An 11785-nucleotide genomic window follows, 5' to 3' on the forward strand; every position below is an offset into this window, starting at 1 on the left:
ACTACTATCATTCAACACCTATGTCAAGTTTTTCAATGAACCGACATTAGATCAAAATCCCATGTAAAAAACACACTGAATAAAAACATCTGACAAGGGATAAAATAGATTTTATTATAGTAGTATAAATATCCAAAAATGCACACTGCAAAACTACGACAAACTTGTGAAAAAGTGATGTTTTTATACTCCATCAGACCAATAAAAATAGACTATTTTAAAATGCTATAGGTTTTAACATGCAATTAGTAAGTAAGAGAAATAGAAAAAAATATGTTTGTAGTATTATTAGTAGAGAACGAGCTTAGATCCCATCAGAGAGAGTTTCCTAAAATAGAAATTATTTTTAAACTATAGCTGTACCCCTTTTGGTAGGAATCAAGTGATTTGCTACTTTTTAAAGAATGAAAAATGTATAGGAAAAAAAATCCTACATTAAATTAAACAAGGATAAGTATTACACTCGAGAAAAGAAATTGAGTATGCTACGTACTCCTACTTTAGATGATATTACATGTTTGGGATTACTTTGTTTTGATAGCTTTTCAGTTATTCTTTTGCCTTTTGGCTTGATTAGTTTAGAATCTATGCTTTCTTCTGATTTCTGAGTTGCAGAAAAAATTTCTGGCTTCTCAACCTCAGTCACTTCAGAAGCTTGTTCTACAGTAGACATGGCCTCATTCAGCTGCACTTCATTGTCTCTTTTCTGTTTCTTGAAGGGGTTGTTGGATGGGATGTTTAGAGTGGATCTAAGCGGCGCTGGTTCTTTTTGTGCGAACACTTCGTTTCTGGAACGGAAACCGAGCTTTTTGAGGGCTGATGTTTCACTTTCGTTCAGTACTTCCTCACTGATAACTGTCATTTGCTTCCCTTCTGAAGAACTTTTCATTCCATCAAGTGGCATATCACCTATAAGGTCGATGAAGCAATCAGCAACGTGGAGCTCGAAATATTCAAGACCGGAACACCATTCCTTCAATAAAACCAGAATGCAGAGTTGAACGCTTAATAGGTGAGAACTACTGACCTCTAATTCTCTTTTTGACAGTTTTGTGGCACGAAACTACAGTGAAACATCCTTCTTGCATCGAGCCAGTAGCTTCTTCTTGAGTCGAGAGTTGGCTTGCAGAATCTGTGAAACTGAGACTGTGCTTATATCCGGATTGAGGAAAGTGGTTAAACGCCTCCATTGTACAAGGGTCCAGGTTACCTTCTGCAATCGCAACTGCTATGGAAGGGGACAAGTCTCTATCTCGAGTGAAGGAAAGAGAATAATAACCAGACTGTTGCATAACTAACTCAACTTTGAGAAAATGCAAAGGCTCATTATTCTGGCACAAAGAATCAAAAGATAAAAGGATACGGCCCCAAGAAATCGAGGTCCCCATTCTCACCCTGCAACAGCTCAGGCGTCAGAGGATTGAGAGGTTTGAGTTTCTTTGAAGCTGCATCATAACTGTCAAGAATGGTATACAAAGATGCATGAGTTATATGCTATCAGACAGCTCAGCAGAAAAGAATGTGGTGAGATGTGTTCTGTATCATACACTCGTGCGTGGTGGAAGACGGCCAATGCTTGTCTGAAAGCATTGGGATAATCTTCAGGCACTACTTTTCCCTTTTCAAGCTTCAACACTGACAGAACCTGCAAAAATTTCAAGCATTCATCAGTTTCATCATCATTTCTTTGAGTTTTCATCTAATATGATTAAAATTAATTTAGCTTTATGCCACAAACAGAGCCAACTCTCTGCTGTTGAATCTTCTAACATAGGTACAGAATTCACCAGTGTTACAATTTGTAGAATTTGATATGGTTTGGAGATCACGAACTGTTCGAGTGAGATTTTACTTACACGGTCTAAATTTCGATACTTGGCTACCAAGTTGTAAGCTTTGACAATTCCTATCCCAGGCACGGATGGAAGGAAATCACAACCAGCCAATATACACATACCTGAAAATTTTTGGGGGAAAAAACGGAACTATTTTTAGTATTGAATGGATGCAAAAAGCAAAAGGCAAGTACAGTTCTGCAACGTCTGAAATACCTGTGAACAATTCTCGGTCGAAATTCATGAAGGATGGTTTACGACCAGCAACATTAAGAGCGTTTTTTAGGATTATCTCTTCACCCTTGCCATATCGGTCCATCTTAAATACTACCTGCCCGTTCCATGGAAGAAGCGTGAGATCACAAAATAACCACAGACCTCAGAAATAAAAAATTTGTTTCTGATATCAGCAAGTAACTTACAGCTGGGCAATTGTAAGCCAGCAAATCACTGTCCTCTGAAATGATTGCTACAATGCCACCTTTTTCAGTTTCAAGACTTGCAAGATATGCCAGTTGGGCATCTGCCTCATATGGAGCTACAACAAATTCAACATTCTCTGATCTTAAAATCTGAAAATTAACAATTTTTGGTAGTAACTAGTTAGAGCATCTCCAAGGAAAAAGGTAAATGGAGAGGTAAAGAGAACTAACTACCATATTTACCTCTTCTTCATAAAATTTCGTACTCCAATGGAAAGGTTAATTGAGGAGGTATTATACCTTCTTTCATTTTGAGAAGGTATCTTTACCTCTTCTTGATAGAAAAGGTAAAATGTTAGTTATTTTTGTTTGCCTTTTTAATTTACCTTCTTTCTTGGAGTCCATTACTTTTTAAGAAGGTATAATAACCTTTTTGAGAAGGTAAATGAGAAATATACCTTCTCAATACACCTTTCCCCCTTGGAGATGCTCTAAGTAAATGTCTTGTTTGCATAGATAACTTTGAAAAACCTTTCTGCTAGCCACAGAGGTTAAAAAAGAAACAAAGAAATTTTAAAACTATTCATTAATCAGAGTGCAGTATTTTTGGCTGTTGTGTCCTAGATATTTTAAAATGCCTGTTTATTTCCACATTTTGGTAAAAAAAAATGGAAGCTCTCTGCATATGAAAGTGGTACCTGGATCAGTTGGTGTGCCATCTGAGGGGTTATGCTCACAGCTCTCTGCATATGAATTAAGTGATTTGAGAAAGGATCCTTTAATTTGCTACTAGTATGATTTAATATAAAAAGTAAGCTTCCACCTCATGTAGGCAAAAAAAGGTTGTACAAGTCATATGTAAACTGATGAATGTTATATTATACAGAGACGAAAAATGTGGCGCTGAAGTTTTCCAGTGAAATATTAGCCGTATATCCCAGAAATCAAAATTATGTTTTAATGACTACTACATTCAAAGCTCAGCATAATATGCTGTTTGATTAAAATATCCACATCAAGAACCTAAAATTGAGAGATTATTATGTCTCCATCAACCTAGAAATCCACAAACACTAACAATAAATCCAACTTTCTGAACTTACCACAAGCTGCATGATTTAACATTTCTAAAGATTTAACCACCTCAATTAGTTCAGATGTAGACAGCATTGCAAGAACCATAATTTGCTCACCAACACCACTCATCCAAGAAGAATGAGAAAAAAATGCATTGAATCTAAAGTACCCCTCCCCCCACAAGTGATTTTAGTACCTGGAAAAGCTCGGAAGCTGCATCCGTATCACCCTCCTTCAACTTCTCCATAGCCAGATCTCGATTAGCCTTTCTCTTCCTGAATCGACAAATTCAAACGAGATAAATTCAAGTTGAATTAAGTAAGGAAAATGGCAGAATCATGAGCAGATACATTAGACATGCCTATGCCTCCCATCTTCAGTGGCGGCCTTACAAGTGGTGCTGCCCCCATCGAAAACAACCACCGGAGTAATCTTGCAGTGTCGAAGCATGCTTATCCGATGCATAAAATACTGCAAGAACCGGTTTTTCTTATCCCCTTCCATGTCCAGGCATACTTCCATACTACATGAATACGCTACAAAATCCCCAAAACCTCATCACTAATGTACTCTGATGGGGTACGTACTAAACAAGCCCAATAGCAGTGACTGCCCATCAGCCCAAAGCCCAAGGAAGAGTATCAGTTCGGCATTACCAAAGAGTTCGGCCCCAGCCTACAGCTCGGTAAAAGCCGACCGATCAAGCTCTACTCTCAGATCGGCAAAAGCTGCTCGGCAATAGTTCAGCAGTTCGGTCTCAGTTTTCAACCGAACTGGGAGATGGTGGACTCATGCAGAACCTCCACGACCTCCACTACACGATCTATTTAGTGGTGGACCCATGCAGGATCTCATGACCTCCACGACATCCACGATCTAATTAGTGATGATGTAAGCCACGACCTAATTAGTGATGATGTAAGCCACGACCTAGTTAGTGGTGATGCAAGCCACGATCTTAGTTCAATGTATAAATAGAACTTAGATCAGATAGACCAGGAAAAAAAGAGCTCTCTAGACATCAAATATGATATAGCAAGTCTGTATTTGTAAGCTGTAAACCAGATCAAGCAATACAATCTTGCCCTCCTTTCTTCCCGTGGATGTAGATTTACCTCAGTAAATCGAACCACGTAATTCCTTGTGTCGTGATCTATATTTCTTTTACCCGCATTTGTCACCATCAAAAATTCGCCCATTCATCACTGGCGCCGTCTGTGGGAAACAGAGAACCAAATCTGTGATAAAAGCGAGTTTTTGATCCTCTTCCACCAAAAAAAATGCATATCAGATCACGTAACACCCATAATACCGTTCGTGATAACCATGAGGAAGCTAGTCCAGCCCGCAGGTCTGGAAAACAGCCTCGGGAGAAATCTACTTCCAGTTCTCACGGAGAAGGAACAAGCCGCTCAAAGACTCATCGCACCGAGTCTTCCCAGCAGCCCGATTTGAACGAGGCTGTCAAGTTGTTTTTGGCCGAGAAGCAGGAAGAGTTCTTAATTTTCCTGCAAAAGGGCCAAAAGCCGGAGACGAAAACGGTGGATTCTCCCTCCTCATCCAGACATGAAAGTCACTACCGCAGTAGTGCCCTGTCTTCCAGGAAGAAGAATCCTCAACCCCGACATGTTCATGTTCCTCCTCGGTACCGGAATCACAGGAGAACTCCATCTCCTCCATACCGAAGAGATGTCGGGTTCGCCATGTACGGAGCATTGAAGACTCCGTTCTCGGACGATATCACCCGAACTCCCTTGCCACAGAACTACCGAACTCCGTCAATGACTTATGACGGGTTAGTGAATCCTCATGACTTCCTGGGACGCTATCAGTATAACATGGCGAACCAGGGTCTCAATGAGGTCCATATGTGCAAGCTGTTTCCCGAGCTGCTTATCGGGAACGCAAGAAGGTGGTTCGATAGCCTCCCCCAAGGCAGCATTAGATCTTACCGAGATCTAATGGATGCTTTCCACAGGAGGTTCTTTCAGAAAGCGGAAGCCCGAATCACTTCGGCTCAGCTGCTTTCTATACGTCAAGGTCGCGACGAAAAGATCAGCGACTTTATGACGAGGTTCCACAAGGAATGCCTACAAGTAGATGATCTCAATGATCTACTTGTCATTTCGGCATTCCAAAATGGAATCCTGCCCGGAGCTCTCTACAGAAAGCTCGTGGAATGCAGTCCGCAAACAGCTCAAGAGATGTGGGACATTGCGGACCAGTTCTCCCGTGCCGATGAGGCAGACCGTCGCAAACGGTCTTTAGACAGCTCATCCCGAGGAGACAGGAGGAAGCCCGATCATAGCGATCAGGGACATCCTCGCCGAACTCCTTTTGGCGATCAGGGACATCCTCGCCGAACTCCTTTTGAAAGGATTCAAAGGACTCCGGTGCAAGACCGATTGGGGCCACGTCTCAATCCTGAGAAGCCGCCCGCTCAGTTCGTACCATTGAACAAGCCAAAGGACAATGGGTAGAAAATCTCCCTCAAGTCCTATGGTCCTACCGAACTACACCCAAAACCTCCAACGGTGAAACTCCGTACAGTCTGGTGTACGGCACTGAAGCCGTGATTCCGGTTGAGATCGGCGTACCCAGTCCCCGAACTCTAAATTTCTCCTCAGAAATGAATGATGACGGACTGAGAGCCGAACTAGATCTGGCCGAAGAAAGAAGAGAATTGGCCTGCATAAAAGCAGCCAAGTACAAGGAGCAAGTAGCCCGGTATTATAACCAAAGGGTGAAAAAACTGCAATTTCAAGTGGGAGATCTCGTCTTGAGAAACAACGAAGTAAGCCGAGCAGAAAAGCTGGGCAAACTCGAACCCACATGGGAAGGTCCATATCGGGTGTCAGAAGTCCTCGGCAAAGGGTCTTATAAATTGACTCACATGTCAGGAGAACAAGTACCCCGAACATGGTACATTTCCAACCTCAAGAAGTTCCATTTGTAAGAGACAGTCCGGTCAGTCAGTCTTGTGTCTAGTTCGGTCCTAGGGGTATGTGCTTTCTTTGTTTTTTACTTGTTTTTCGTCTTTTTTATTTGTCTTTATGTGCGTTGTCTGTCTATGTGCGTGTCGTCTCTTACAAATGTTACTGAGGTATCTTGTTCTTCGAAGGCTGATCCCCTTTTTAGAACATATATAAGCCAACGATTGTGAGTCCAAGCTTCTAAGGAGGATACAAGACCACAATTCAGCTTAAGAAACAAGCAGTTCGTCTGAAACGAACTGCAACAAAGGGAAAGTCCGATCCACGCGATAAAACTCGCCGAATTAGGACAAGGGAAAGTCCGATCCCCAAATTAGGACAAGGGAAAGTCCGATCCACGCGATAAAACTCGCCGAATTAGGACAAGGGAAAGTCCGATCCCCAAATTAGGACAAGGGAAAGTCCGATCCGAGCGATAAAACTCGCCAAATTAGGACACAAGCTTAGTCCGGTCAAAGAAATTTACTTCATAAGACCAAAGACGAGTCCGGTCAAAGAAGTTTATTTCATAAGACCGAGGACCAAGTCCGGTCAAAGAAGTTTACTTCATAAGACCAAAGACGAGTCCGGTCAAAGAAGCTTACTTCATAAGACCGAGGACGAGTCCGGTCAAAGAAGTTTACTTCATAAGACCGAGGACGAGCACGATGAAATTTTTTCGCTGAGCTGTAAATACGCAGTGATAGAAGCGAAATGAAGATTTCATTTATTAAAACTTGTTCGGCATATAATTCTGCTGCCCTACAAGAAGGCGTTACGCCATTACAAAGGACTATTCTACTGTCCATGGTTGCTAAAGTTGAGCCATCTATTCACAAAATCCTCGTGAAGCCGAGTTCGGGCGTTCCGGGCAGCTGAAGAATAAGCAGGTCGACGAGATGCTCTGATCGACCTACCGCCTCTTCCTTGAGTCCGGGAAGTTCTGGCACCTCGGCGGCGAAGAGTCTCTTCACGAAGCATTTGTTGATCTTGCTCACTCATAATCACAGCTCCTCCACGAACTTCAGTCCGTCCTTGTCTTGACGTTTCCGGTTGCTCCTGAGTCCGTTCTCGTCTTGACGTTTCCGGTTGTTCCTGAGTTCGTTGCTGACTTGGAGTAGGGTTTTGAGCAAGTGAATCAGAGGTTTGAGCTGGAGTGCGACCATCTGTTGGCGGGAAATGCCTAAGGAATCTCTCGATTGAGGGACGCCGGGAAAGAATGATGTCGTACCGAGAAGCCCAGCGCCGCAATGATTTCACGACTTGTTGGCAAGCCGAGCTCTCCAGCGCATTGTTCCTCCGGAGTACATGATATTCCTCCCACAGTTCGTCAACTCGTTCCTGAACTTCAGAGATGGTCATTCCCCCGCGCCTGCAGATGAAATCCTCATACGCAGTCCTCTCAGCGACGGCAGTATTCAGCTCGGCCTCCAGATCTTTCTTTTCGGACTCTAAGTCCTTATTGTCGGCCTCCAGCTTCACTAAACAAGCCAAGAGTTCGTCATTCTTCATCTGGTCAGCTATGGCTTTTTTCTCAGCTTCGTCTAAAGCGGAAGAGTACAGCCGCTTCCAGTGAAGTACCTCCAGCTCCTTAAGAGTTAAGAATACAAAGCAGCCTATGTCAGTTCGGCATTTCAGTTTACTGAGCAGGTAGTAAACCACAACAGGAGTAAAAGAGAGTACGAAAAGCTATACGAAGGCACAAGTGCAGAAAGAAGAATTTTTTCATTCATAAGAAAAAAAATTTTACACAAGGAGGGCTTCAAGGCCATTTTACAACAAGGAAGAAACTAAACTAAGAGAAGGGAGACGAAATCATACTCCGCCAGCTTCGTCTCCGGCTCCTCGGTGAGGTTCAGCTTCCTTCTCCTTGTCTGCCTCAGCTTCAGCCTCGGCCTCCCTGCTCCCCCCAGCCTGCTCGGTGCCCCCATCACCGATCAGCAGCACCTCTTGCTCGGCCTGCCTGTCTCCGGTCTGCTGATCAAGCTGCTCGGTCTCACCCTCTCCGTGGAAAATTGGAGCGGGTGAAACTGGCTCTAAGGAGGCAAAGATAGCCTCCATATTCTCGTCCCGGTCAGCTCGGCAACTACGAACTCGGTCAGCAGAAAGCAGGACCGAGGACGAAGCAAGCTCCTCAAGGAGCGGCAGACTCTGGAGACGAGCTGCTATCTCTCGGCCGTACAGCGGCAGGACGACTTCGGGCCCTTGCTCGGCATTATCGGTCATCAGTTTCAGAAGATCACCGACAAAGGCCGAAAATTGATTGCTCAGAAAGAGTTTCTCCGCGAAAGCACGGAGAACCTCCCCTTGGGCAACCACGGCGGCAGCATCCCTCCGTTTCGTCTGCTCTCGCTGGATGACGAGCTGGTTTTTGGCAAACTGGGCTTCATCCTGGGCCGAGATCCTAGCAGCTCTGGCCTTCTCAAAGTCTGCCTTAGCCTGTTCGGCCTGGTGACGAGCAGCCGCCAACTTCCTCTGCATCTCAGCATAGTCGCTGGACGCTTTAGAGAGTTCGACTGCGACGAGCTTGCTGAGCATGCTATTCCTCTGAAAATGGAAAAAGGAAAGAGTCAACAGAGGGGCCACCAAAAAAACATAGGAAAGAAGCAAAGCCAAAGAATCAAGAAGAGAAGTTACCTCAGCAAAGTCCGTTGGCCATGCAAAAGGCTCACAGACATGCTCCGAAGGGGGCGCCAAGACGATGTCTCTCTCCGGCGCTCTTGGGGGCTTCTGGGTCTTCCCCTTCCCCTTTGCCGAAGTCGACTCCGGCTTTTTTGGATCCGAAGAAGAGGTCTTTTGCCTCTTCGGATTCTTCTCGGCATCAGGCGCCGAGCTGGTAGCCTTCTGTTTCTCCGGCTCCTTAAGCTCGGAGGATTTGCGGCTAATCTTATTTAGCATGTTCACTGCCAAAAAGCAAGAAAGCAAGGTTAGTTTTCGCCACAAAAGCAGTAAGGCACAAAAAAGAATTCCTCACCCTCGGTCTCTTCGTCCGAAGACGAGGAGTCGAACACGAAGTCGCCCTTGACGAGCTCAGACTCCAGGTACTGCTTCCTAATCATAGGAATCTTATTGAGCTCGCCCTCGAGCTCGTCCAACGGTTCTAACCGAGGATGAGGAATCACGGACTTCGGCCCTCTCCAGGGAAAGCCCGGAGCCGCTGTCCTATTATAAAAAAAGAAGCGATGTTGCCACTTTGGCCACTTGGTTTTGCAGAAGGCCCTAAAAGGCTGTAAAGGGATCAAGTAAAACCAAGATCCTTTTCTCTTAAACTGGAAAAAATTAAGGATTGCCCTCAGAGACAGATCCTTATCTAGCCTACGCAGTTCGGCAGCAAAGGCCGATAAGTGCCTCCAAGAATTCGGAGTCACCTGACCTAAAGGGAGTTGGAAAAAATCAAGCAGCTCTACAAAGGCAGGGGGAAGAGGGAAACGAAGCCCGCATTCCAAGCCGGCTTCATAAACGGTGGCGTAACCCTCCGGCGGCGAGTCAGCCCTATGAAGGTCGTCGGGAATCGCAACCTTCCCCCCAGGAAAAAAATATTTTTCGTGTAGGGATATCACAGTATCCTTACTCAAGATGCTGTGAAAATACTCTACGGTCTTCTCCCCGGATTCTTTCCGGCTAGAAGACCCCTTACCCCCTTTCCTACCGCTACCTGACTCAGAAGAAGAAGAAGAAGACATGGTTCTTACTCTTTGAAAGTCTGAAGAAATTCTGAAGAAATTCTTGAAAGCGGAAGGAAATTTTTACGCAAAAGAGAGAGAATGCAGAAGAAGCAATAGCAAAAGTGTTCAAATGATGAAGAAAGGACGTATTTATCAGATTCGGAGAAGATTTCAAAATCATCGCACCGTTTCGAATCCCACCTTTTCAGGATTCAACGGCCGGATTTTACTGTCACATTTAATGCAGTCACGCGCAAGGCACGTCCCCTGACGTCAGCCTCCCCCGTACCTTTATCCAGAATGCCGAAGTGACTCGCTTCGCCGAAGTGATTCACTTCGCTTTTCGGGGGGGTAGTGATGGGGTACGTACTAAACAAGCCCAATAGCAGTGACGGCCCATCAGCCCAAAGCCCAAGGAAGAGTATCAGTTCGGCATTACCAAAGAGTTCGGCCCCAGCCTACAGCTCGGTAAAAGCCGACCAATCAAGCTCTACTCTCAGATCGGCAAAAGCTGCTCGGCAATAGTTCAGCAGTTCGGTCTCAGTTTTCAACCGAACTGGGAGATGGTGGACTCATGCAGAACCTCCACGACCTCCACTACACGATCTATTTAGTGGTGGACCCATGCAGGATCTCATGACCTCCACGACATCCACGATCTAATTAGTGATGATGTAAGCCACGACCTAATTAGTGATGATGTAAGCCACGACCTAGTTAGTGGTGATGCAAGCCACGATCTTAGTTCAATGTATAAATAGAACTTAGATCAGATAGACCAGGAAAAAAAGAGCTCTCTAGACATCAAATATGATATAGCAAGTCTGTATTTGTAAGCTGTAAACCAGATCAAGCAATACAATCTTGCCCTCCTTTCTTCCCGTGGATGTAGATTTACCTCAGTAAATCGAACCACGTAATTCCTTGTGTCGTGATCTATATTTCTTTTACCCGCATTTGTCACCATCAAAAATTCGCCCATTCATCATACTCCATCCAAACCCTTAAATGAAAATGATTAAGCACATTAATTGAAAATAAAGGGAACAATGTAGAAACTGCAAAGCTACCTCCTTTGTGAAGCCACGAATATGCATCAATGCCCACCTAAATCATAAACCAAAAGTAAAAAAAAAAAACTGATAATTTTATCAAAATGCAAAACTATAGATAAATGGATTGAGATGAAGCCAGACATTACCCGTTTCCCAGCATATTTCTTGATGTGGACGGATTCAACATAGGGCTTCATGAATTTCAGGAGGTTGTTTATGCCCATTTCTCGCTTTAGCGGGATTTATTTGTGTTATATGAAATGAATTTGTTGAATCAGCTTATCTGCTGAAGAATGGATCGGGGAAAAATGTTGTGTTGAGAAAAGAGGGATTTTGTGTTCACTTGCTGTGGAGACGCAATAGGTCTGTGACGTTTTAAGTTAGAAGACCATTCACATTAAACCACGTGGTGGGATATGTTGATTCCTATTGGTCTGTCACGCGGGTCAGGCAATATTAAATAATGCAAACCGCGAAAATAATTTAAAATTTGGTGGGTTGTATAAGGCCATCCACTATCTCTATACCGTCCCTTAACTATTATTTGACCACTATTTGAGGGCACCACTGTCCTTTTTCCTCAATCCCTTAATTAAGGGACGGAACCTGCAACGCTCCGTCCCTTAACCGTCCCTTATTCCGTCCCTTAATTACTATTCATTCAATTTTATTTTTCATTTTTTTTCCAACCCAATTCAATTTAAACAAACACAATTCATTAAAATTAAAACAACATTACAACTTAAACTTAAAAAAAAG

At 43.9% G+C, this 11785-nt stretch overlaps 1 protein-coding gene across 1 annotated transcript; it reads right to left on the reverse strand.

Moving 5' to 3' along the window:
* Positions 1-314: 314 nt before the first annotated feature.
* LOC121760833 (exonuclease 1-like) lies at positions 315-11356 on the reverse strand. The gene is made up of 13 exons (XM_042156437.1): positions 11173-11356; positions 11042-11078; positions 3696-3870; positions 3531-3609; positions 2956-3000; positions 2258-2407; positions 2052-2166; positions 1857-1957; positions 1548-1645; positions 1364-1456; positions 1028-1248; positions 474-909; positions 315-399 (listed from the first exon to the last, which is right to left on the reverse strand). Exons 1-13 carry the CDS (start codon positions 11248-11250, stop codon positions 315-317), a joined length of 1713 nt encoding a protein of 570 aa, XP_042012371.1. The 5' UTR covers positions 11251-11356.
* Positions 11357-11785: the final 429 nt, after the last annotated feature.

Source organism: Salvia splendens, chromosome 13, assembly GCF_004379255.2.
Source record: "Salvia splendens isolate huo1 chromosome 13, SspV2, whole genome shotgun sequence".
Taxonomy (NCBI): domain Eukaryota; kingdom Viridiplantae; phylum Streptophyta; class Magnoliopsida; order Lamiales; family Lamiaceae; genus Salvia; species Salvia splendens.

Excerpts from the sequence above, each read along its gene's own strand:
- LOC121760833 (XM_042156437.1), bottom strand. The coding sequence starts at position 11,250 with ATGGGCATAAACAACCTCCTGAAATTCATGAAGCCCTATGTTGAATCC. Across the intron at positions 2,408-2,955 it reads TGGCACACCAACTGATCCAG|ATTTTAAGATCAGAGAATGT; the intron begins GTACCACTTTCA and ends GTTAATTTTCAG. Across the intron at positions 910-1,027 it reads TGTCAAAAAGAGAATTAGAG|GTGATATGCCACTTGATGGA; the intron begins GTCAGTAGTTCT and ends TCGACCTTATAG.